A 27,474-nucleotide genomic window follows, 5' to 3' on the forward strand; every position below is an offset into this window, starting at 1 on the left:
TGTTGTGAAATGCTGCAAAAATAAATCTTTCCACCTTTGTCTTTCAGATAACTTTCTCTCTCACTATGTGGGGAAAAACTAACATGGCTTTCCACTAAACCGGAAACAGAAGCACAGGCAACAGGAAAAAATCAGATCTACTTCCATCACATGGATGAGGAATAATTCAGCATCCACAGTGTTGTAGACGACTATATACCCAACAGAACTGTCACAGAACATCAGAGAACCACAGTCTTGCCCTCTTCCTTGCCTTCCTTTCTCTTTTTCCCCACTTTGACCTCACACCCTCAGTATGAGTGGGCTAGTTGGGAAGCTGGACCCTCGCAGGATACAGTGGGGCTCAGCCTGGAACACTTTTGCGTCCCGTGTCCTGAGGACCAAACCTGTGGAATCCATGTTGGATTCATCCATGTCGGGCACCAGCTCACATGGCACCAGACTGGCCCGGGTGTTATCCACTGTGGACCTAGTGTCACTGGGAGTGGGCAGCTGCGTCGGGACGGGGATGTATGTGGTCTCAGGGCTGGTTGCCAAGGAGATGGCCGGTCCTGGGGTCATTGTGTCCTTCATTATTGCCGCTGTGGCCTCCATACTGTCAGGTGAGAGCTTTTGTGGCATGACGATGTGTGAGCATGGGAAGAATAAATTCATTTTCATTTGGTATGGGAAAAAAACGCAATTTATTTGGCCATTCTGCACACCAAACAAACTTCATCCCTCTGGGCAGTCCAACCAGTCTGCTTGGCAGCACTTCCTATTTATTACCCAAGGCCCCACCCTCTCAATTCCAACAGACCTATCACAGCAGACTTCTGAAAAATAAGGTAACAAGCTGATTAACAAAACATCATGATCCTGAAACATATTCTTATGTGCTCTTGAGCTTAATTCTGCAGTATACACATTAACAATTCAGAACAGAATTTTAGAAAATCAAACATATTTAGTACAATCCTTTCCCTTCAACTTCTCATTATTTCCATTCAATTATTCAATTAAGACTGAGAACGCACCCACACACATACATACAAGCTGTAAGGAAATTCCATGGTAGACAGGCCTCCTCACTGAACAATGACAAATTCTTCACTTAGAAGAACAACACTTTGACAGGAAATGATTGATACCAACAAGAAAAAAAAACAGTGAATGTTAGGTTCCCATGATTCACCTTTGCACACAAGAATAACAAAATGCAGGAGGGAGCTAGTGCTTCCTAACATTTCTCACATCCTCCCCCCTCTGGTTCACACACGTCAGGTAAACGTGAAAGATAATCAGCAATAAGATTATTCTTACCCGGACAGTACTGTACGGTGAACTGATATGGCTGGAGGGTTAGACACCAACGTAACACTCTTGCGTTTTGGTGCTGCTTGGACTGCATCCACTTCAATGGCTTGTGATCCGTTTGAAGTACAAACTCTCTCCCTAGAAGGTAATACTTCAAGGACTCAATAGCCCATTTTATAGCGAGACCCTCTTTTTCCACCGTGGAGTACTTCTTCTCCCGGTCAAACAGTTTCTTGCTCAAGAACAGAATAGGTTTTTCCTCACCAGGCTCTCCCTGGGCCAGCACAGCTCCAAGTCCAACACTGGAGGCATCTACCTGCACCACAAACTTTTTTGTGAAGTCGGGGCTCTGCAACACAGGAGCTTGACAGATCTGTAATTTCAAACTTTGGAAAGCATGTTCACACTCATCATGCCAACTCACTTTTGCAGGTGACTTTTTCGTTAGTTCAGTAAGGGGAGCTGCCACTGTAGAAAAATGGGGAATAAATCTCCTATACCACCCAACCAAACCTAAAAAGGACCTCACTTGCTTCTTGGTTGTGGGCCTGGGAATAGCTTGGATAGCCTTTACCTTCTCAACTTGGGGCTTTACTAGGCCATGACCGACTAAATATCCAAGATATTTCACCTCTTCTTGGGCCCATGCACATTTCTTCACATTAAGGGTGAGGCCAGCCTCCCGAATTTTTCCCAGGACAACTTTTAGATGCTCCAGATGTTCATTCCAAGATTCACTATAAATTACCACATCATCTAGATATGCAGCTGCAAATGCAGAGCAACCACCAAGAACAATGTCCATTAACCTTTGGAATGTGGCAGGGGCTCCATGAAGACCAAATGGTAGTACAGTGTAATGAAATAGGCCCATTCCTGGAATCTGGAAGGCAGTGTATTCCTTACAAGTGGGGTCAAGGGGCACTTGCCAATACCCTTTACATAAGTCCAAGGTTGTAATGTATTTGGCCTTTCCAAGCTTCTCCAGCACCTCATCAATACGTGGCATGGGGTAAGAGTCAAAACAGGAAATGCTGTTCAATTTTCTCATATCAGAGCAAAACCGAGGCTGAGTTGAGTTTTTCTTAGGAACGAGTACGATGGGGTTCGACCACTCACTTCTTGATGGTTCAATTACTTCCATATCCAGCATTGCTTGGACTTCCTTCCTCAGTGGTTCCATCATTCGCTCTGGTATTCTGTAGGGCTTCAGACGAACAGGTTTGGTGTCTTTCAAAACAATTTTATGTGTTATGACATCGGTTCGACCAGGTCTGTCTGAGAACAATGATGGAAAAGATTCTTTAAGCTCACCCAACTGATGCCATTTCTCCTGTGTCAGGTGATCTGGAGGAGTCTCAGGTTGACATGGCTCCCGGGACGGACTCATTTCTGCTTCTTCAGCTTCCAACACATCAGGGTCTTCTGACAGGAGATCTTGGACCATCAGGACATGCTTCCCCTCTGTTTCTGGTTCCTTTCTTTCATAATATTCCTTCAGCAGATTAACATGAAGAAGTTGTTTACGTTTATTTTTCTCTGGACATATGATCTCATAGGTTACTGGACCTACTTTCCTAGTTACAGTATAGGGGCCTTGCCACTTCGCCAGTAACTTACTAGGTCCAGTTGGTAGCAGCACCAATACTTTTTGGCCAACCTTTAGGTCTCTTTCACGGGCATGTTTATCATACCATACCTTTTGCTTTTGCTGGGCTTTCTGCAGATGGGTTTTGGCAGCTTCACGGAAAGTTTCCAGTCTGTCTCTCATATGTAGAATGTAGGAAAGGATGTTGGTTGGTGTTTTTGAAGTTACCTCACCAGCCACCCAGTTCTCCTTCAGTATGTCCAAAGGCCCTCTGACTGGTCTGCCATAAAGCAATTCAAAAGGAGAAAAACCAGTAGAAGCCTGTGGTACTTCTCTGTATGCAAACAAAAGAAATGGTAACCATTTATCCCAGTCTTTGCCAGTGTCATCAACAAATTTTCTTAACATTTGTTTCAAAGTACCATTAAACCGTTCAACCAGACCATCAGTTTCGGATGATATGGAGTGGTTCGAATACCCTTCACACCTAGTTGGGAATAGAGTGTTTTCATTATGTGGGACATAAAGCTTGCACCTTGATCTGTTAAGACCTCTTTTGGAACACCAACCCTTGAAAATAGTTCCACCAAACACCGAACTATACATTTGACCTGAAGGGAGCGCAAAGGATACACATCAGGATATCTTGTGGCATAATCACAAATGACCAAAGCATATTTGTGTCCACTGCTACTTTTTGGTAAAGGACCAATGATGTCCATGGCTATCCTCTCATAGGGTACATCCATTATTGGTAAGGATTGTAACTGGGCTCGATTTGAGACTTTAGGGGGAGCTACTACTTGACATTCATGACACGTTTTACAGTATTCCATCACATCTTTATATAACCCTGGCCAAAACAAACGCTGCGCAATACGGTTATAGGTTTTAGCTAGTCCTAAATGGCCAGCCCATGGCACAGTATGGCCCAAATGCATTATCACCAAGCGATGCTCTTTTGGAATAACCAGCCTAGGGGTCTCAGTGTCTGCCAAATACAGAAGTTTGTCTTTTATTATGAAAGGTTCCCCAGTTATACTTCCCAGCTTGGCATTACTTCCTGACTCGTCCCCATCTATTTTACACACTTTCTCATAGAGAGATTTTAAAGAAGGATCATTTTCTTGGTTTTCTCTAAAATTTTTGGGAATTTCCCATTGATAATCCACAATTGGGGTTACAGGACAGACAGGATCAGGGAGTTGTACTCTACACTTGTTCTTGTTTTTCTCCTGACGACGTTGCCGTCTGGTTTTTCTTATCTTATTACCACCTTCATACAAACTATCATCTGCGTTCGGAAGGGGTTCTAATCCCTTGGTCATAGACCGCGTAATCACAGCACAGGCATATGCTACAGATTTCTGATGTACCAAGTTGTCTAAAACTGGCAAGTCTTCACCCAAAATTACATCATAGGCAAGCTCACTTGCCACACCAACAGTTAGTATAAAGGCTTGTCCTTCAACCTCAATAGTCACATCAGTAGTTGGGTAATCTTTCTGGCATCCATGAACACAAGTGATATTTACACTTTTGTCAAAATTGGGTAAAACATTGTTTAGCACAGAAGACTTCACTAACGTTTGTGAACTGCCAGTGTCAGCAAGGGCCTTTACCATATGGCCATTAACTTTAACATCCACAACATGGGTATGCATAATTGTTCGGTTGTCATTCACATCATAAACATCATCTCCACGTGGTACCACACACAATTCAACAGACTTAGATTTCCTTAAAGGACAAAATGAAGCTTTATGACCAGGCTGCTGACAATAATAACACACAAAAGGTTTCCTGGAAGCTGCAGGTGTCTTACCAGCCCCCATGTCCACCCTTTCACTCCAATTTGAGCCACATGGTTTGCTCTCCTCAAACCGAGGCTTTCCAACAGTCACCTTTAACCTGGAGGGTTCCCGGTGTGCAGCCAAGTAGCGCTCTGCCAGATCTGCCGCTTCATCTCCCGTCTGTGGATCATGTTCTTTCACCCAGGTACGTACGTCGGGATGGAGCATACGCAGGTATTGCTCTAAAACAACAGTTTCCCCGATTTGTTCCTTACTGCGATTCTCTGGTCGCATCCAATGCCTGTAAAGCCCCTTAATCCGGTTGTAGGTTTCCCGCACAGATTCTCCTGCTGGCACTGTAGTATTCCGAAACCGTTGTCTGTAAGTCTCTTCTGTCACATTAAACTTCTTCAGCACTGCAGCTTTAATGGCATTGTATGAGTGGGACTGATCTTCATCCATTCCGACATAGGCCTCAAGGGCTTTTCCTGTCAGTAAGGTGACCACTCGAGCAGCCCATTCCACTGGTCGCCATCCCCATGTTCTGGCTATTCGTTCAAATCGTACAAAAAAACTCTCAGGGTCCTCTCCTTCCTTGAATTCAGGTATTCGAGGGTCACTTCCACGAGATACTCCAGTCATAGTTAGGGGGTTAGTGTGCTGGGGCAGGAGTGTCGGCAACGGCTGAAATGAAGAAACTGGCACCTGTAGCTGTGGAATAACACCAGGAGGTGGCATCACAGAAGGTAAGGGAGATCTGGCCTCAACCTCCAGCCCTGGAACATCAGAAACTGTTGACAGGGGATCGCTGTGAACGGGATCTTCATAACGCCCATCTGGTACCACCTTATGCTCCAACTTAGGGATGTCGATTCTCAGCTGTTTAATTTGTTCAAAAAGAATGGCTTCTGTACGTCTAGACTGAGACATGAATGCTCTCATTTCCTCATAAATATCTGGACCAGAGAATTCTTGACTCACAGTTCCAGCTGCTTTTGCTTTCGGCCGTACCACCAGTTCAGGCTCACCACTTCCTGCGGCCATGGCTCCTCCATTTAACTGATCAATCTCAGCTGACCGTACAGATTCATGGGCCTCCATATCAGCTAGGGAGTTTTTCTTTGAACCCCGGCCTCTGCCACGTCCTCCTCTCATTAGGTCAATATCCTTCCTCCCCGCTCAGCCGGCGTCTGGATCCCACTTCTGACACCAAATGTGGCATGACGATGTGTGAGCATGGGAAGAATAAATTCATTTTTTATTTGGTATGGGAAAAAAACACAATTTATTTGGCCATTCTGCACACCAAACAAACTTCATCCCTCTGGGCAGTCCAACCAGTCTGCTTGGCAGCACTTCCTATTTATTACCCAAGGCCCCACCCTCTCAATTCCAACAGACCTATCACAGCAGACTTCTGAAAAATAAGGTAACAAGCTGATTAACAAAACATCATGATCCTGAAACATATTCTTATGTGCTCTTGAGCTTAATTCTGCAGTATACACATTAACAATTCAGAACAGAATTTTAGAAAATCAAACATATTTAGTACAATCCTTTCCCTTCAACTTCTCATTATTTCCATTCAATTATTCAATTAAGACTGAGAACGCACCCACACACATACATACAAGCTGTAAGGAAATTCCATGGTAGACAGGCCTCCTCACTGAACAATGACAAATTCTTCACTTAGAAGAACAACACTTTGACAGGAAATGATTGATACCAACAAGAAAAAAAAACAGTGAATGTTAGGTTCCCATGATTCACCTTTGCACACAAGAATAACAAAATGCAGGAGGGAGCTAGTGCTTCCTAACATTTCTCACATCCTCCCCCCTCTGGTTCACACACGTCAGGTAAACGTGAAAGATAATCAGCAATAAGATTATTCTTACCCGGACAGTACTGTACGGTGAACTGATATGGCTGGAGGGTTAGACACCAACGTAACACTCTTGCGTTTTGGTGCTGCTTGGACTGCATCCACTTCAATGGCTTGTGATCCGTTTGAAGTACAAACTCTCTCCCTAGAAGGTAATACTTCAAGGACTCAATAGCCCATTTTATAGCGAGACCCTCTTTTTCCACCGTGGAGTACTTCTTCTCCCGGTCAAACAGTTTCTTGCTCAAGAACAGAATAGGTTTTTCCTCACCAGGCTCTCCCTGGGCCAGCACAGCTCCAAGTCCAACACTGGAGGCATCTACCTGCACCACAAACTTTTTTGTGAAGTCGGGGCTCTGCAACACAGGAGCTTGACAGATCTGTAATTTCAAACTTTGGAAAGCATGTTCACACTCATCATGCCAACTCACTTTTGCAGGTGACTTTTTCGTTAGTTCAGTAAGGGGAGCTGCCACTGTAGAAAAATGGGGAATAAATCTCCTATACCACCCAACCAAACCTAAAAAGGACCTCACTTGCTTCTTGGTTGTGGGCCTGGGAATAGCTTGGATAGCCTTTACCTTCTCAACTTGGGGCTTTACTAGGCCATGACCGACTAAATATCCAAGATATTTCACCTCTTCTTGGGCCCATGCACATTTCTTCACATTAAGGGTGAGGCCAGCCTCCCGAATTTTTCCCAGGACAACTTTTAGATGCTCCAGATGTTCATTCCAAGATTCACTATAAATTACCACATCATCTAGATATGCAGCTGCAAATGCAGAGCAACCACCAAGAACAATGTCCATTAACCTTTGGAATGTGGCAGGGGCTCCATGAAGACCAAATGGTAGTACAGTGTAATGAAATAGGCCCATTCCTGGAATCTGGAAGGCAGTGTATTCCTTACAAGTGGGGTCAAGGGGCACTTGCCAATACCCTTTACATAAGTCCAAGGTTGTAATGTATTTGGCCTTTCCAAGCTTCTCCAGCACCTCATCAATACGTGGCATGGGGTAAGAGTCAAAACAGGAAATGCTGTTCAATTTTCTCATATCAGAGCAAAACCGAGGCTGAGTTGAGTTTTTCTTAGGAACGAGTACGATGGGGTTCGACCACTCACTTCTTGATGGTTCAATTACTTCCATATCCAGCATTGCTTGGACTTCCTTCCTCAGTGGTTCCATCATTCGCTCTGGTATTCTGTAGGGCTTCAGACGAACAGGTTTGGTGTCTTTCAAAACAATTTTATGTGTTATGACATCGGTTCGACCAGGTCTGTCTGAGAACAATGATGGAAAAGATTCTTTAAGCTCACCCAACTGATGCCATTTCTCCTGTGTCAGGTGATCTGGAGGAGTCTCAGGTTGACATGGCTCCCGGGACGGACTCATTTCTGCTTCTTCAGCTTCCAACACATCAGGGTCTTCTGACAGGAGATCTTGGACCATCAGGACATGCTTCCCCTCTGTTTCTGGTTCCTTTCTTTCATAATATTCCTTCAGCAGATTAACATGAAGAAGTTGTTTACGTTTATTTTTCTCTGGACATATGATCTCATAGGTTACTGGACCTACTTTCCTAGTTACAGTATAGGGGCCTTGCCACTTCGCCAGTAACTTACTAGGTCCAGTTGGTAGCAGCACCAATACTTTTTGGCCAACCTTTAGGTCTCTTTCACGGGCATGTTTATCATACCATACCTTTTGCTTTTGCTGGGGTTTCTGCAGATGGGTTTTGGCAGCTTCACGGAAAGTTTCCAGTCTGTCTCTCATATGTAGAATGTAGGAAAGGATGTTGGTTGGTGTTTTTGAAGTTACCTCACCAGCCACCCAGTTCTCCTTCAGTATGTCCAAAGGCCCTCTGACTGGTCTGCCATAAAGCAATTCAAAAGGAGAAAAACCAGTAGAAGCCTGTGGTACTTCTCTGTATGCAAACAAAAGAAATGGTAACCATTTATCCCATTTATCATAAATATCTGGACCAGAGAATTCTTGACTCACAGTTCCAGCTGCTTTTGCTTTCGGCCGTACCACCAGTTCAGGCTCACCACTTCCTGCGGCCATGGCTCCTCCATTTAACTGATCAATCTCAGCTGACCGTACAGATTCATGGGCCTCCATATCAGCTAGGGAGTTTTTCTTTGAACCCCGGCCTCTGCCACGTCCTCCTCTCATTAGGTCAATATCCTTCCTCCCCGCTCAGCCGGCGTCTGGATCCCACTTCTGACACCAAATGTGGCATGACGATGTGTGAGCATGGGAAGAATAAATTCATTTTTTATTTGGTATGGGAAAAAAAACACAATTTATTTGGCCATTCTGCACACCAAACAAACTTCATCCCTCTGGGCAGTCCAACCAGTCTGCTTGGCAGCACTTCCTATTTATTACCCAAGGCCCCACCCTCTCAATTCCAACAGACCTATCACAGCAGACTTCTGAAAAATAAGGTAACAAGCTGATTAACAAAACATCATGATCCTGAAACATATTCTTATGTGCTCTTGAGCTTAATTCTGCAGAATACACATTAACAATTCAGAACAGAATTTTAGAAAATCAAACATATTTAGTACAATCCTTTCCCTTCAACTTCTCATTATTTCCATTCAATTATTCAATTAAGACTGAGAACGCACCCACACACATACATACAAGCTGTAAGGAAATTCCATGGTAGACAGGCCTCCTCACTGAACAATGACAAATTCTTCACTTAGAAGAACAACACTTTGACAGGAAATGATTGATACCAACAAGAAAAAAAAACAGTGAATGTTAGGTTCCCATGATTCACCTTTGCACACAAGAATAACAAAATGCAGGAGGGAGCTAGTGCTTCCTAACATTTCTCACATCCTCCCCCCTCTGGTTCACACACGTCAGGTAAACGTGAAAGATAATCAGCAATAAGATTATTCTTACCCGGACAGTACTGTACGGTGAACTGATATGGCTGGAGGGTTAGACACCAACGTAACACTCTTGCGTTTTGGTGCTGCTTGGACTGCATCCACTTCAATGGCTTGTGATCCGTTTGAAGTACAAACTCTCTCCCTAGAAGGTAATACTTCAAGGACTCAATAGCCCATTTTATAGCGAGACCCTCTTTTTCCACCGTGGAGTACTTCTTCTCCCGGTCAAACAGTTTCTTGCTCAAGAACAGAATAGGTTTTTCCTCACCAGGCTCTCCCTGGGCCAGCACAGCTCCAAGTCCAACACTGGAGGCATCTACCTGCACCACAAACTTTTTTGTGAAGTCGGGGCTCTGCAACACAGGAGCTTGACAGATCTGTAATTTCAAACTTTGGAAAGCATGTTCACACTCATCATGCCAACTCACTTTTGCAGGTGACTTTTTCGTTAGTTCAGTAAGGGGAGCTGCCACTGTAGAAAAATGGGGAATAAATCTCCTATACCACCCAACCAAACCTAAAAAGGACCTCACTTGCTTCTTGGTTGTGGGCCTGGGAATAGCTTGGATAGCCTTTACCTTCTCAACTTGGGGCTTTACTAGGCCATGACCGACTAAATATCCAAGATATTTCACCTCTTCTTGGGCCCATGCACATTTCTTCACATTAAGGGTGAGGCCAGCCTCCCGAATTTTTCCCAGGACAACTTTTAGATGCTCCAGATGTTCATTCCAAGATTCACTATAAATTACCACATCATCTAGATATGCAGCTGCAAATGCAGAGCAACCACCAAGAACAATGTCCATTAACCTTTGGAATGTGGCAGGGGCTCCATGAAGACCAAATGGTAGTACAGTGTAATGAAATAGGCCCATTCCTGGAATCTGGAAGGCAGTGTATTCCTTACAAGTGGGGTCAAGGGGCACTTGCCAATACCCTTTACATAAGTCCAAGGTTGTAATGTATTTGGCCTTTCCAAGCTTCTCCAGCACCTCATCAATACGTGGCATGGGGTAAGAGTCAAAACAGGAAATGCTGTTCAATTTTCTCATATCAGAGCAAAACCGAGGCTGAGTTGAGTTTTTCTTAGGAACGAGTACGATGGGGTTCGACCACTCACTTCTTGATGGTTCAATTACTTCCATATCCAGCATTGCTTGGACTTCCTTCCTCAGTGGTTCCATCATTCGCTCTGGTATTCTGTAGGGCTTCAGACGAACAGGTTTGGTGTCTTTCAAAACAATTTTATGTGTTATGACATCGGTTCGACCAGGTCTGTCTGAGAACAATGATGGAAAAGATTCTTTAAGCTCACCCAACTGATGCCATTTCTCCTGTGTCAGGTGATCTGGAGGAGTCTCAGGTTGACATGGCTCCCGGGACGGACTCATTTCTGCTTCTTCAGCTTCCAACACATCAGGGTCTTCTGACAGGAGATCTTGGACCATCAGGACATGCTTCCCCTCTGTTTCTGGTTCCTTTCTTTCATAATATTCCTTCAGCAGATTAACATGAAGAAGTTGTTTACGTTTATTTTTCTCTGGACATATGATCTCATAGGTTACTGGACCTACTTTCCTAGTTACAGTATAGGGGCCTTGCCACTTCGCCAGTAACTTACTAGGTCCAGTTGGTAGCAGCACCAATACTTTTTGGCCAACCTTTAGGTCTCTTTCACGGGCATGTTTATCATACCATACCTTTTGCTTTTGCTGGGCTTTCTGCAGATGGGTTTTGGCAGCTTCACGGAAAGTTTCCAGTCTGTCTCTCATATGTAGAATGTAGGAAAGGATGTTGGTTGGTGTTTTTGAAGTTACCTCACCAGCCACCCAGTTCTCCTTCAGTATGTCCAAAGGCCCTCTGACTGGTCTGCCATAAAGCAATTCAAAAGGAGAAAAACCAGTAGAAGCCTGTGGTACTTCTCTGTATGCAAACAAAAGAAATGGTAACCATTTATCCCATTTATCATAAATATCTGGACCAGAGAATTCTTGACTCACAGTTCCAGCTGCTTTTGCTTTCGGCCGTACCACCAGTTCAGGCTCACCACTTCCTGCGGCCATGGCTCCTCCATTTAACTGATCAATCTCAGCTGACCGTACAGATTCATGGGCCTCCATATCAGCTAGGGAGTTTTTCTTTGAACCCCGGCCTCTGCCACGTCCTCCTCTCATTAGGTCAATATCCTTCCTCCCCGCTCAGCCGGCGTCTGGATCCCACTTCTGACACCAAATGTGGCATGACGATGTGTGAGCATGGGAAGAATAAATTCATTTTTTATTTGGTATGGGAAAAAAACACAATTTATTTGGCCATTCTGCACACCAAACAAACTTCATCCCTCTGGGCAGTCCAACCAGTCTGCTTGGCAGCACTTCCTATTTATTACCCAAGGCCCCACCCTCTCAATTCCAACAGACCTATCACAGCAGACTTCTGAAAAATAAGGTAACAAGCTGATTAACAAAACATCATGATCCTGAAACATATTCTTATGTGCTCTTGAGCTTAATTCTGCAGTATACACATTAACAATTCAGAACAGAATTTTAGAAAATCAAACATATTTAGTACAATCCTTTCCCTTCAACTTCTCATTATTTCCATTCAATTATTCAATTAAGACTGAGAACGCACCCACACACATACATACAAGCTGTAAGGAAATTCCATGGTAGACAGGCCTCCTCACTGAACAATGACAAATTCTTCACTTAGAAGAACAACACTTTGACAGGAAATGATTGATACCAACAAGAAAAAAAAACAGTGAATGTTAGGTTCCCATGATTCACCTTTGCACACAAGAATAACAAAATGCAGGAGGGAGCTAGTGCTTCCTAACATTTCTCACATCCTCCCCCCTCTGGTTCACACACGTCAGGTAAACGTGAAAGATAATCAGCAATAAGATTATTCTTACCCGGACAGTACTGTACGGTGAACTGATATGGCTGGAGGGTTAGACACCAACGTAACACTCTTGCGTTTTGGTGCTGCTTGGACTGCATCCACTTCAATGGCTTGTGATCCGTTTGAAGTACAAACTCTCTCCCTAGAAGGTAATACTTCAAGGACTCAATAGCCCATTTTATAGCGAGACCCTCTTTTTCCACCGTGGAGTACTTCTTCTCCCGGTCAAACAGTTTCTTGCTCAAGAACAGAATAGGTTTTTCCTCACCAGGCTCTCCCTGGGCCAGCACAGCTCCAAGTCCAACACTGGAGGCATCTACCTGCACCACAAACTTTTTTGTGAAGTCGGGGCTCTGCAACACAGGAGCTTGACAGATCTGTAATTTCAAACTTTGGAAAGCATGTTCACACTCATCATGCCAACTCACTTTTGCAGGTGACTTTTTCGTTAGTTCAGTAAGGGGAGCTGCCACTGTAGAAAAATGGGGAATAAATCTCCTATACCACCCAACCAAACCTAAAAAGGACCTCACTTGCTTCTTGGTTGTGGGCCTGGGAATAGCTTGGATAGCCTTTACCTTCTCAACTTGGGGCTTTACTAGGCCATGACCGACTAAATATCCAAGATATTTCACCTCTTCTTGGGCCCATGCACATTTCTTCACATTAAGGGTGAGGCCAGCCTCCCGAATTTTTCCCAGGACAACTTTTAGATGCTCCAGATGTTCATTCCAAGATTCACTATAAATTACCACATCATCTAGATATGCAGCTGCAAATGCAGAGCAACCACCAAGAACAATGTCCATTAACCTTTGGAATGTGGCAGGGGCTCCATGAAGACCAAATGGTAGTACAGTGTAATGAAATAGGCCCATTCCTGGAATCTGGAAGGCAGTGTATTCCTTACAAGTGGGGTCAAGGGGCACTTGCCAATACCCTTTACATAAGTCCAAGGTTGTAATGTATTTGGCCTTTCCAAGCTTCTCCAGCACCTCATCAATACGTGGCATGGGGTAAGAGTCAAAACAGGAAATGCTGTTCAATTTTCTCATATCAGAGCAAAACCGAGGCTGAGTTGAGTTTTTCTTAGGAACGAGTACGATGGGGTTCGACCACTCACTTCTTGATGGTTCAATTACTTCCATATCCAGCATTGCTTGGACTTCCTTCCTCAGTGGTTCCATCATTCGCTCTGGTATTCTGTAGGGCTTCAGACGAACAGGTTTGGTGTCTTTCAAAACAATTTTATGTGTTATGACATCGGTTCGACCAGGTCTGTCTGAGAACAATGATGGAAAAGATTCTTTAAGCTCACCCAACTGATGCCATTTCTCCTGTGTCAGGTGATCTGGAGGAGTCTCAGGTTGACATGGCTCCCGGGACGGACTCATTTCTGCTTCTTCAGCTTCCAACACATCAGGGTCTTCTGACAGGAGATCTTGGACCATCAGGACATGCTTCCCCTCTGTTTCTGGTTCCTTTCTTTCATAATATTCCTTCAGCAGATTAACATGAAGAAGTTGTTTACGTTTATTTTTCTCTGGACATATGATCTCATAGGTTACTGGACCTACTTTCCTAGTTACAGTATAGGGGCCTTGCCACTTCGCCAGTAACTTACTAGGTCCAGTTGGTAGCAGCACCAATACTTTTTGGCCAACCTTTAGGTCTCTTTCACGGGCATGTTTATCATACCATACCTTTTGCTTTTGCTGGGGTTTCTGCAGATGGGTTTTGGCAGCTTCACGGAAAGTTTCCAGTCTGTCTCTCATATGTAGAATGTAGGAAAGGATGTTGGTTGGTGTTTTTGAAGTTACCTCACCAGCCACCCAGTTCTCCTTCAGTATGTCCAAAGGCCCTCTGACTGGTCTGCCATAAAGCAATTCAAAAGGAGAAAAACCAGTAGAAGCCTGTGGTACTTCTCTGTATGCAAACAAAAGAAATGGTAACCATTTATCCCATTTATCATAAATATCTGGACCAGAGAATTCTTGACTCACAGTTCCAGCTGCTTTTGCTTTCGGCCGTACCACCAGTTCAGGCTCACCACTTCCTGCGGCCATGGCTCCTCCATTTAACTGATCAATCTCAGCTGACCGTACAGATTCATGGGCCTCCATATCAGCTAGGGAGTTTTTCTTTGAACCCCGGCCTCTGCCACGTCCTCCTCTCATTAGGTCAATATCCTTCCTCCCCGCTCAGCCGGCGTCTGGATCCCACTTCTGACACCAAATGTGGCATGACGATGTGTGAGCATGGGAAGAATAAATTCATTTTTTATTTGGTATGGGAAAAAAACACAATTTATTTGGCCATTCTGCACACCAAACAAACTTCATCCCTCTGGGCAGTCCAACCAGTCTGCTTGGCAGCACTTCCTATTTATTACCCAAGGCCCCACCCTCTCAATACCAACAGACCTATCACAGCAGACTTCTGAAAAATAAGGTAACAAGCTGATTAACAAAACATCATGATCCTGAAACATATTCTTATGTGCTCTTGAGCTTAATTCTGCAGTATACACATTAACAATTCAGAACAGAATTTTAGAAAATCAAACATATTTAGTACAATCCTTTCCCTTCAACTTCTCATTATTTCCATTCAATTATTCAATTAAGACTGAGAACGCACCCACACACATACATACAAGCTGTAAGGAAATTCCATGGTAGACAGGCCTCCTCACTGAACAATGACAAATTCTTCACTTAGAAGAACAACACTTTGACAGGAAATGATTGATACCAACAAGAAAAAAAAACAGTGAATGTTAGGTTCCCATGATTCACCTTTGCACACAAGAATAACAAAATGCAGGAGGGAGCTAGTGCTTCCTAACAGCTTTAACACATACATGTATGCAGTGACACTGGTTTAAAGCAGTCTTTCACTCTCTTTCACTCTGTATCACATAGAACAGAGTAATTACACCCCAGTATAAAGAACACTGCCATTATTATCATCATTAAAGCAATATGATTTATATGAATGGCCTTTTAGTGAGCATGCAGTTAATACAAGGACAAAGACATTACATGGGCAAAGCAATAATTTAAGAAGCACTCAGGGGAACTCTTAGAGTAACCCTAATGCTCCTATCAATACCTTTAACTCAGCCTTTTAATCCTCTGTGTCTGGACTGTTCTGGTCTCTGTCTGTGTCCTAAAGGAGTGTGTTATGCAGAGTTTGGCGTGCGCGTGCCTAAGACTACAGGTTCAGCCTACACATACAGCTATGTGACCGTGGGGGAGTGTGTGGCTTTTTTCATCGGCTGGAACTTAATTCTGGAGTATCTGATCGGCACGGCGGCAGGGGCTTCAGCTCTCAGCAGCATGGCCGACTCTCTAGCTAATCACAGCATTAGCAACTTCATGATTTCACACATTGGAACACTCAACGGACTGGGTAAGAGCAGGTTGTATTGTTCAAATACAGAATGTTTTTAACTGAATTTGCCACAAATTTGTCACAGATTTCAGATTGATAATGATTTTAGGGTGGGTTTCAAGAATTGTTTTTCAAATTGATGGAGTTAAGTTATACAAAAGCAGAGATTTGGGAAGGTTTTTGGGCATATGTCTTATAAAGTAGGTGTAAAAATTCAACAAGTCACCTCTGAAGTGATGGTATCTCCTTTTATTTTAGCTCTAATTCTCCTGGACAGAATCACAGTTTGGCCAGTCTGGTAACCCAAACATCAGACTGAATAAATTGCAGCCTGGCACTATTCAGTATTCACATACAAACACAGCATGTCATTTGGAGGTATTAATTAGCTGGTTAAAATGAAAAAAAAGGCCCACCACCATCTAAAGCAAAAGATGCATTTCTCTGATCCACTTGAGTCAGCACATCTTTTTAATCCTAGTCAAAATATTGATGGTGAAATGTGAACATTATCTGGGAAATCATCCAAAGCAAGCTAGAATATTTTTCCAGGAAGCATCCAAATGGCATTTCACTGTTTATCTTGGAAGTCTTGACATATTGGAAAGTAGCAGTGGTAGTGCCATCTTGAATTTCTAAGTGATCTATGTAGCACAGTTTTCCAGGTCATAGTCATGAGAAGGACGCCTGCCTGTCTGGTGCAACACTATAGCTGATGTGTGTTCCAGTAGTGTGTCTATCTGGGTGAAGCTGCCGTGTCAGATTCTTCCTGTAGGCCACTGATGATGGCTGGAGCTAGACTGGGACAGCTTTGCCATGTGACCCAGTGAGCTCTAACAGCCAGCCACGCTGTAGCGTTGATCATTGACAAAGTGGTGCTAGTGGTCACATGGCAAGCATGGCCAGCTGTTCCACGTTCTGATGGAAAACTGATGTTTCCTTTTCCTGCTGGAGAATTTTTCCTCCACACCCTCAAAGCTCAAAATATATCCCATTAATTTCCAAACATAAACAGACTTTGTTCTTGTGGAACAACTACTTTGTCGTCTTAAGTGAAATGGTTTTTACTGGATTGACCTGCTGTGTTATTAATACAAAAATCATCAGTTTGAATAACAAAATAGTTTTATTGTTGTACCAAATATGAATATGTTTCCACTTAAAGCACTGCCAAAAAAAAGAAAAAAAAAATGAAAAGAAAAGAAAAAAGAAAAAAGAAACGTTAAGCCACTCTGGAATGCCTTGATGTTTTGATATGGAAATAGACCAGGGCTTTGGGTGGCCTCACTTTAAGCAAAACTAATCATCAACATATTTGCAACCATGTTGTACAGTGTTAACGTGTTGATTTTTGCGGCTAATTTCATCATTTAGATTGTACTTTATGACTGTTCTTGCATCATTTAAAATGACTCAGAATGAATTTAAGTCATGTTGAAATGATAAGTTGATTAAATAAATGGTCCACATGTGGTTGAATATTTCTGCAAGAAAATAGGAATACTGAGTCTCCACACAAGGCTAATACTACGCAAAAACTAGATCTATTTATGTAATAAAAAATGCTAAAACATTTTGTGTGTGTGTGTGTGTGTGTGTGCATGTTTGGCAAGTTATTGCATTTTACAACTTTGACAACAGTATGAATGAATGTGTAATTAACCAGGCTGGATTTTTTGCCTTGTTGCACAGAGCCACTGATGTTTTGTACAAGTTCATAACTCAGTTTTTCTTTGTGTGTCTTTGTGTGTAAAGCAGATAAAATATTCCATTTGAAAACATTACCTTGGATTACCTTTACGACCCTTTTCTGTCAGTTAAAGCTGTGTGTTTCCCTTTTTAGGTAAAGGAGAGCAGTCATACCCGGACCTGCTGGCGCTGCTGATCGCGTTGCTGGTGACAGTGATAGTGGCTTTGGGAGTAAAGAACTCTGTTGGCTTCAACAACGCCCTGAATGTCATCAATCTCATTGTATGGGTGTTCATGATGATTGCTGGAATGTTCTTTGTCAACGGAGAGAACTGGGACGAGGGAAGATTCCTTCCCTTTGGTTGGTCAGGGGTACGCATTCACCCACACACACTTACTAAATCATAAGTAATCAAATTTAGTGGCTTCTGGTTGTAAGCTATAATTTTATTTGTATCTCGTTGCAGGTGATGCAAGGTGCAGCCACCTGTTTCTATGCCTTCATTGGGTTTGACATCATCGCTACAACAGGAGAAGAGGCTAAGAGTCCCAACACCTCCATCCCCTATGCTATCACTGCCTCTCTTATTACCTGCCTCACTGCTTACGTATCTGTAAGTTACCTTTCAGACCAAAGATGTTTCATTCATGTCACTTTAAGATTTAAGAGTTCATAGATGGTATATAACCAAACATGTTTTTCATAGTTGGTGTGACTTGTGTGCTACTGAGGTGAGATAAATTGAATTTCTTCCTCACAAATGGATATGACCTTGTCCATCTTGGAGAGACAGTTGGGTACGAATACAGTACAGTTTCTACTTCATATAACTGTACAATCTTCCGAAGTTTTAAAATACAAATCTTAAAGCAATGCAGTTTTCATAATTTGTGATACAGCATGACAGTGTTGCCCCAAATATATAGAGGTTTTTAATACAAAGATAGAAAGATCTTTTCTCTGCACTCCGCCTACGTGGGTGTGTCTCATCTCTATGTATTCAACTCACACAGCTTTCAGACTGCTGAATGTGTGCTCGGTGCCTATTACTGTGGATGCAGTGTTACAGCAGCCAATCAGAATTTAGGAATTTTTCATCATTGCCTGGGGCAATGATTGCATCAACTTCAAAACTCAACAACTTCTTTTTGAAATCCTTGTCTCTCTCCCAGTCACATCCACTCTTCCACACCGCACCCCCTCTGCTGCACTCTGAGATTTTCTCAGTCTTTTTGTAATCTTCTCTAACTTTCTACTCCTGCGGCTAAGCTACTATCTCCAAAAAATATATATATATATATATATTATATTACATGTTACATTATCACTCTCTGTCTGATGACGTTGCGTTGGTTTTTGCATTTCACTTGAATTAGAGGTTGTAAGACACTCTTCCAGTGTTTTCATTGATGGTTTGTGGTTGTACAGTTTCTTTACATCCTTTGCTCCTAAGTGGGCATTAGGCAAAATTCATTTAAAAGGGCATTAAGGAGAAGGCTGAATAATGATGGAGTAAAATTACCAGTTGGGATTCATGCATCCACAAACCGAAAGTGAATATGCTCTAAAATGAACCTCAAACAGATGTCTGTTGTGGAGATGCATGATATTGCATTTATTGTGTTTATGCTGCTATCTGATATGCTGATTTTTTTTTCCAAATTATTTTGACCAGCTGTCGGTCTTGACAGATATATGAGCATAAAGACTCTTCTGAGGTAGAACTGAGATATTATTGCAACTCATGTTGTAATGGTCCAAAGTCAGTGTCACTTGGAAAAATGATCTTTAAAGTATGCATGCATACTTTTAGACATCTTTAAGCAATTCACCCCTTTTTAATAACTGGATAACCCAGTCCTAGAATTAGTCAAAGTGAGATAAATTTAACCTTATCTGCATCTCATGATTAATGCCAATATGTAATATTAAAGCATTGATGTCATAACGATAATGCTGTGTATCTTTAGTTTTTGGTTGTCTCCCTGTCAGCCATTTTCTTTATACCATTTTAGTAAAATTCAGAATCAAAGGTCACTGTAAACTCACATAACCAGATTTTGTTGTTATCATGACCATAGTACAGGTCTTACAAGTGCAAAATTTTATAATTAATATGGATCAATAGGTACTTACTGTGTTTACTGGTTTTTATTATGTATAACCAGCAATGTGGTGGGCAGTATTGTAATGATAGCAGCCTAAAAAATATATTTCATTCCAAATCCTCATTTCTTTCTCAACCCTAACCAAATAGATGTGATCTCTAAACCTGTATGGTTGTCTGTTGATGTGGCTGTCTCCTGCCCTCTGGGCCGCTTGGCCTGCTCCCTCAGTGGTTGGTTGGGCGTGGGCCCTGGATGGGATTAAGGGTCTGGAGGGTGGGACGGCCGCATGGATGTGGATGGGAAGGTGGGAGCTGTCTCCTTCTGTCCTGGTGTGTGGCCAGTCCTGCTTTCTGTGGTGGCTGCTGGTTGCCGGGGCTTGGGGCCCTCTCTTTCTACCGCTGATTCTTGGAGGGGGCACGGTTGCATTTGCAGTGAGCACAACTACCTGTTTAATACACACACCTACATACACATCCGCACCGCACTGTACACAGACACATACACACATGCAGACACACACCCACACACATACACTAGCTGCTGTTGTGTTTGTGTTCATGGTTTTTATAGTTTCTCTTCTCTCAGGTGCCCTTATAGATTGTCTTTTATAAGATTGTGTTCTCTTAGAAGCCTTTTTTTAGAGGTGGAGCAGCTGTTTAATTTCTCTGTTTAGGTTTGATTCCAGTTGTTGTGGATTGTTTTTTACCATTTGTTTTGTTCTCCCCTTCTCTATCCACCTTTTTCCTTCTGTTTTCTGTCTTGTCCAGCAGTTATAGGCAAAAAGATATTTTAATTTAATAATAAAAAAAAAATAAATTTAAGATTGAAGGGGAGCCCCATATCCAAAAGACTGCTCTTGGCTGAGTAAATTTGTTCAGCACAATATGGCAGCCAGACCATCATTCTGCTGTCATGATAATGGAAAGGACAGGTTTGGAAAAAAAAAAAAAAGAAAAAATGAACACGCACCTTGGCTGATTCAGCTAAAAAACCCAATGGGACATTAAAGGAGGAAGCAAGAAAAGAAAGAAAATGTGACAGAGCTAGAGTCAACATCAGATTGACTTACTGACTGGAGAGACCTGAGAGAAGAGACAGAATGCAAGACAGATGCCAAAATTAGCCTTTGTTAGGGGGCTCAGTAGTGCAGCTTTAATGATTCTTCCATATTTGTGACATGCTCCCTCAAATCCTTTTAACAGATTGACAGTCATGTGACAGATGGCCCTGCATGGTTCCACATGTCAGACCTTAGGAAGAAAATACACATACATACATACACACTGAGAAAGACTAATGAGCGTTTTACATGTGATGGGATATGCAGAAGGCTGAGTGCAGCGTAATTTTCTTATTTTATCATTCAACAAGCTCTAAAGCCTAAATCTGATAAGAGCAGAATTTTCTAATGAGGTTAAGGAACCAATCATTCATCCTTACTGTCTGTTCTCTCAGTTATATGACATGGTCTTTTCATGATGTGTTGTCTTACTATGTAGGTCTGTTGTCCACTATAGCATCTTTTTCAGAGTTTATTATACAATATTTCTACACATGATGGCAGATGAGGCTGTAAAGTGCTTTTGTTAATGAAATCAGATTTTATTTTCTCCAAGCAATGGAGATCGTGGAATTCTGAGAAATGACCAGCACTATGTTTGTGTCATCCATGCAGGTTTCTGTGATCCTGACACTGATGGTACCCTACAATGAGATTGATGCAGACGCACCACTGATGGAGATGTTTGCCATGCATGGCTGTATGTTTGCAAAGTACATTGTAGCTGTAGGATCTATAGCTGGACTGACTGTATCCCTCCTGGGGTCACTGTTCCCCATGCCTAGGGTTATCTATGCCATGGCAGGGGACGGCCTGCTGTTTAAGTGAGTCCTCACTGTTATTAAGGGCTTATTTTTCATATCAATTTAAATGAAGTAGGCATCTGAGTTTGAGTCTACTCATCTTTGTGTGTGTAGGTTCTTGGCTCATGTGTCCTCCTATACAGAGACCCCTGCTGTAGCTTGTGTGGTGTCAGGTTTTCTGGCTGCCCTGCTGTCCCTTCTGGTCAGCCTCAGAGACCTCATAGAGATGATGTCCATAGGAACTCTGTTGGCCTATACCCTGGTAAGTGGGGAACATTTTTTAGAAATAATTAAAAAAAGAAAGAGAAAGAAAATGTTTGCTTTGTTGCATTGCAGGTTAGCCTCTGTGTACTGCTCTTGCGTTACCAACCTGAGGGCGACATCCACGGCTTTGTCAACTTCCTTTCAGAGGAGCAGAATAACAAAAGAAAGGAAGGTGTTCTGGCTGAATGTGAGAAAGATGCCTGCTCACCAACCAGCGAAGCAGACGAGTATGGAGGCCTGCCTACTAACACCTGTGGAGCCAAAAATCTGCCCTCGCTCGGAGACAATGAGATGCTTATTGGGAAACCAGATAAAAATGCATACACTGCCAGCCACCCTAACTATGGCACAGTGGATATGACCACAGGCATTGAAGCAGAGGAGTCAGAGGGAGGGATGTCCCGACGGTTGAAGAAACTGATTGGACCACGCTACTATACTCTAAGGATTCGACTTGGCCTACCAGGAAAAATGGACAGGCCAACTCAAGCCACAGGGAAAACTGTCACTGTGTGTGTGCTCCTGCTCTTCATCTTCATCTTCGTTTTCTGCTCCTTTATCATTTTTGGTGAGAGCAAGCAAGCAAAGTCACATTAAATGTGATAGCAGCACACATTAATTCTTTCTTTATTTTCTTTCAGGAGCAAGCAGTATTGGAGAGGGTCGTTGGTGGGCATTGCTGCTATTAATCTTCCTCATCCTCTTCATTGCCCTATTGATCATCATCATCCTCCAGCAGCCAGAGAACCCTAAGCGGCTGCCATACATGGCGCCCTGTGTGCCATTTGTACCTGCTTCAGCAATGCTGGTTAACATCTACCTCATGCTTAAACTGTCGGTCATCACTTGGATACGATTTTCAATCTGGTGCCTCGTGGGTAAGCGAACACTTTGTCAAGTGATTTGTTTTTACTGAAAGGTTATCCATTGGCATGTTTTAAAGACAGGGTGGTATTAGAGCAGAGCTTGTTTTGAAATTAAACACAAACTCATCTCAGTTATCTTGAATAATGCAGTGATAAATTTTATCACTCTTAAAAATGACTCATTTCTTATTGGCTTACCACGCCAATAAAACTTTGTTTGTTTATCTTTTTGTGAAAGAACAAGGACGTCTAAAGTTTCTCTATCACTTGTGTCTGCCTGTGCAGCTGTATTTGTCCTGCCATTAAGAGGAATCTATGGGGTTTTCTCATGATTCACAATGTAACAATAGATTTGCCCCATTATATCACACAGCAGCAAATATGTCAGTTAACTATCATGTTGTCCTTACTTGGTATGGGTCTGATTTTGTGTATTTTACAGCCTGATATTTTTTTTTTTCTTAGCAGTTTCCTATATGCAGGACAATAGTGTTACTTGAACTGAAAAGAGTTAATCTTTTTTATATTATTTGACTTATATTTGAGAGCTTAAAGTTAGCAGACATTCGAAAATGATGCTTGCATAAAATTTATTTTTTTGCAGTGGTTTATGTTGTTTGATGTATAAGTTCCACTCCAATAGAACCAGTTTATTCACCCAATCTTTAAAATGAAGGTTGAACAAGGAAGTGGGCAGCTGGACAACATGTCTTCAAAGTCAAAGTAGAAAATATGAAAGTTGCTCTGATGGTCAATTTTTAAATAGTTAAACCAATAAATAAATAAACAAAGCCCAAATAATGCACATCACTTTTTTTAGTTATACAAATTAATTTCTACCCACTAAACACAAAAAATTGCCAGTGGGCATAAGCATGGGAATACTTTTCTACATCCATGCATGTAATGATTAATTTTGATCAGTTTATTAATTTAATTGAATCTAATTTAACTGTTATGTTTAGTGAACCTGAAGGAACATGTTAACAATGCTGAGTCTAACTTGTAGTAAGACCTGATTGTCATGAAAATAATATCAACAGGAAAAGGAATATATTTTGTGAATTATCCTCGGGTCAGTGCAATGAGGTAACATAACTATAGTAGGAAACAAAGAACACTACAAACTAATCAAAGGGGCCAAAGTACCAGTAGTACTTTAGGGTAAATTAATTCTTTTTACCAGCAAGGCTAAACACAAGCACAAAACTATTGTTAGTCTTTAATATTAACCCAAAATTACATAATGTAAATATCTGCAGGTTGACCCAATGGCAATTTATTATTATGTTGGAAAATGACAAAAAATGGGTGCAGAAGCTGCAGCTCAGGAGTTGCTGACTTTATTGTTCAATTTATTTTACACTGAACAGCTTCACGTTTTCAGTAAATGCAGTTATTATAAAATCTATTGAAATATTCATCCCTGCATTCGTTTAAGCTGGCATTTTTCATTAAAAATGCAAACATCTGCAGGGTTAATATACTTAATACACACTCTTGCTATCAATGCTCAATCACATGGTTTGTTTATGCGAGTGCATTGATCTATGTGTCTTTTCAGGTGTGCTCATCTACTTTGGTTACGGCATGTGGAATAGCACGCTGGAGATCACAGCCAGAGAAAATGAGGTGCACGCCTCCACCTACCAGCGTTACGATCAGGGTGTGGACGAGGGCTTCTGTGGCTTCGATGATGATTTCTACCCCCCTACCACTGACACCTGGGGTGCTCCAGAGGGGGGATCGGGGATGACCTCTCCCCCTAAGGCAAAACCTGAAAGTGATGGGTTGCCATCAAAAGATGGAGGCAGAACCATTGCTAATAATAGCCGTGCGGAGGAGGATCCGATGGATTTCTGAAAGAACTGACTTTGTGTTACTCTGAATGTACTGCCTTGTCTGCTGCCTGAGGGAAGGGAGGGAAAGAGTGTGTGAGTGCATGAATGATAAAGTGTGTGTGTGTGTGTGTGTGTGCATGCTTGCATGTGTGTGTACTTGTTTGTGTATCTATCCCTTGGGCTAGATTGTTTCTGGGCAGTGTAACAGCTTGGCTGTTACATTATTCAACTAAGCTTAGCATGTCACTCCCACTCAAATGTAGACTTCAAGGTCATGGGTGTCTTGATCACTTGTTATTCACTCACTAAAGTCAACTTCCCATGAAGAAAGGCCAGTTAGAAAAGTACGAACGAAGCAAGAGATTAGATATAATGTGGATCACTGCACTGTGACACAAGTGACATCATGTACTTCGCAACATTATAACTGTTTATTGACAAGAATTATGGGACAAGGGGAGGGTGATGATACAGTGCAGATGAATCAGCAGCTCTCTTCCTGTTTCAGCTCAGACTGACAGGAAAGTTAGATGACAGCATGCCAAGCCCAAATGACTTCCTGAGGTCACATCTGACTTTTTCCTGCTATCTTTTTACAAAAGACAGGAAAAACATTGCCACACATGCTGACACAACCAGAATAAAACTTTGTCCCTTACTAAACATCTAACCCAAGGGACTTCGAAGTGGATTTGGAAAAGGGTGTTGATGTTTTCTGTGACAAATCGTACTTGGACTGCTTGCAATAGTGCCTTCATCTACTGTGTGTGAGTTTCTGGTTCTGTCTGTTTTCTACTTTACGTTTGCCTGTGTATATGTGTGTGTGTGTGTGCATGTGTGTGCGTGTGTGTGTGTGTGTATGGGGGGGATTCTATTGTATGTGCACTCAAACCTAACCTTTACATTGATTATTATGTTTGTGTGTGTGTGTAAAGTGGGTTCTTTTAAATTTTTTTTTTTAAATGTGTGTTGGTACTTTTTTTTTTTTTTTTTTTTTATCCTCACCTTGCCCCAGCATGCAGCACAAAATCAATTCACCTACACATGCTCATTTGTGTACCTTAAAAGATTTGACAGCGGTCTGAAGAAGACAAACTGAAGGGTTTGTTGCAATGAGGCCATATTTTGTTTTTAGTCTTTTCTGTGTTCTTTTTTCTCAGTCAACAAGGTTATTTCTCACTATCAGTGTTTTGGAAGGAATATATTTTTAGTTCATTCAAGTAAGTGGAATTATTTTAATACTGGAGGATGTTATCTGGAAAGTTAAATATCTGAGAATCTATTCTCTCTTCTTCAGTTTTTCCCTCTCTGCTCTTCCTTTCTCACATGTTGTCTACATGCTTCCACCACTTCTTGGCTCTTCCAACTCAACTCTTCCTTGATCAGTTTACCATCTCACTCTGTCCCTAACATCAGCTTGTCATCGGGGAGTCACTAGTAATAGACCAAGGATTGGTTTTCAGTCTGTATTGGTAACAGTAAACTATTTGTGGTCTTTCAATCCATTTGCTCCTGTTTCGCTTAAGCACCTGTTCTATCTCTTTTGTGTACAGGACATTTATTTCTCTCCCTGTGGTTCTGCTCCAAGCCTGTATATGTGATCATTCCTTTTCCCCTAACTCCTCAACTTTTATGCATGTGGCTTAAGCTAAAGTTCCTCTCTTTACACAATACCTGTTGTTGCAGCACCCTGAGGTGGTTGTAAAAACCATTAAAACCAAACAATGGATGCTAATGGCTCAGTCTAAAAGGCAAAAAAAGTAAAGCTGCCCAGGTTGAGGGTTTCAATCCATATTAGAATGTAAGGCAAGGCGACCAAGTTTACTTGTAAGAAAAAAAATGGTTTATATAAAAGGCATTGTAAAACCTATGCTGTAAAACTTTGTGGGATTTTTGCATACACCAAATAGCAAACTGTTTTGTTGTCATGTTGTATATGGAGGTGAAGGGTGCTCCTTCAATAGCTTCTGGTGCTGCTGTCTGCCCTGATTGTTGCCCTTGTACCCTTTTCTTGTGCCCCCTGTTGCTGCATCAGTCCCTTCCAGGGAAGCCTTATTTGTCTAATGCACTAAATCTAAGGAAGCCACGCTAAGCACTCAACTCCCACTCCTCCCATAACCATGCTCAATAAAAAAAAGAAAAAAAAAAAAGGAAAAAAGGCATTTAGTGTGGTTAAGTAAAATGATTTGCAATATGCAAATGATGGCAATTCTTGAGGTTTTTAGGTTGATTGTCATGCAAGAACTGGAGCATCAATTCAAGACTAACAAGGTCCATTGCAGAGATTAAAAATTCCCATTAAATCAAATACCCATTCCCATTTTTTCTATTCCTTTTGTTTTTTAAAAAAATAGTCTTTTATTGTTTTCTTTTTCATTAGGAATGACAAACTCTCTCACTTTCTCTTGCTCTCTCCATATATATATATATATATATATATATATATATATATATATATATATATATATATATATATAATTTTAGAAAATTAAACTTTGTTTTATTATAGTCAACCAAATGCAAATGTACATAAAAGTTATAATAAATATATATCTTATTAAATTATTTCAAATTTAATCTGTTTTTTATGACAATGTAATAGTTTTATTATTTCTATATTTTCTATTTGATTTTGTGGTGTAAAAACACTGTAAGGAATAATTTCACAATATACTTATTCTAAGACTAAGAGGATTTTTTTTTTTTTTTTGTCAACTCAATTAACTTTTTACATAAATGGGCCACTGACTTCAGTCACATTTTAAGCACTAAAGAAGGAAAAGGAAAGGAAATTCTTTCATGCGTCCTCAAACATTTGCACATTATATTCCATCCACATCTAAACATGCATTATTATGTATTTTCTACTATTCAGCTACAATTCTTTACTTGCCCAAATCATCTTCTAACTCAGCCAAAAAAAAAACAATCCAAATGCTTTGCATTCATAGCTCAGCCAAACTGACACTGGACTGTACAGTTACTTGCTATGTTTTCTGCTGTGTGTCTGAATAAAGGTTGTGTGGATGCATGTGTGTGTGT

General features: G+C 41.7%; 1 protein-coding gene across 2 annotated transcripts in view; it reads left to right on the forward strand.

Annotated features, from left to right (window-relative positions):
- Positions 1-26,688, forward strand: part of slc7a14a (solute carrier family 7 member 14a) — a 45,739-nt gene extending 19,051 nt beyond the window's left edge. For both annotated transcript variants that reach the window (XM_041972528.1, XM_041972529.1), the window contains 9 exons: positions 48-602; positions 15,582-15,818; positions 17,644-17,861; positions 17,957-18,103; positions 21,274-21,482; positions 21,576-21,723; positions 21,798-22,293; positions 22,367-22,603; positions 24,156-26,688. In XM_041972528.1, the coding sequence (XP_041828462.1) occupies positions 296-602; positions 15,582-15,818; positions 17,644-17,861; positions 17,957-18,103; positions 21,274-21,482; positions 21,576-21,723; positions 21,798-22,293; positions 22,367-22,603; positions 24,156-24,454 (2,298 nt within the window). In that variant the 5' untranslated portion in view covers positions 48-295 and the 3' untranslated portion in view covers positions 24,455-26,688. The remainder of the gene's footprint in view (positions 1-47; positions 603-15,581; positions 15,819-17,643; positions 17,862-17,956; positions 18,104-21,273; positions 21,483-21,575; positions 21,724-21,797; positions 22,294-22,366; positions 22,604-24,155) is intronic.
- Positions 26,689-27,474: the final 786 nt, after the last annotated feature.

The sequence above is a fragment of the Melanotaenia boesemani genome, chromosome 20 (assembly GCF_017639745.1).
Source record: "Melanotaenia boesemani isolate fMelBoe1 chromosome 20, fMelBoe1.pri, whole genome shotgun sequence".
Classification (NCBI taxonomy): Eukaryota; Metazoa; Chordata; class Actinopteri; order Atheriniformes; family Melanotaeniidae; genus Melanotaenia; species Melanotaenia boesemani.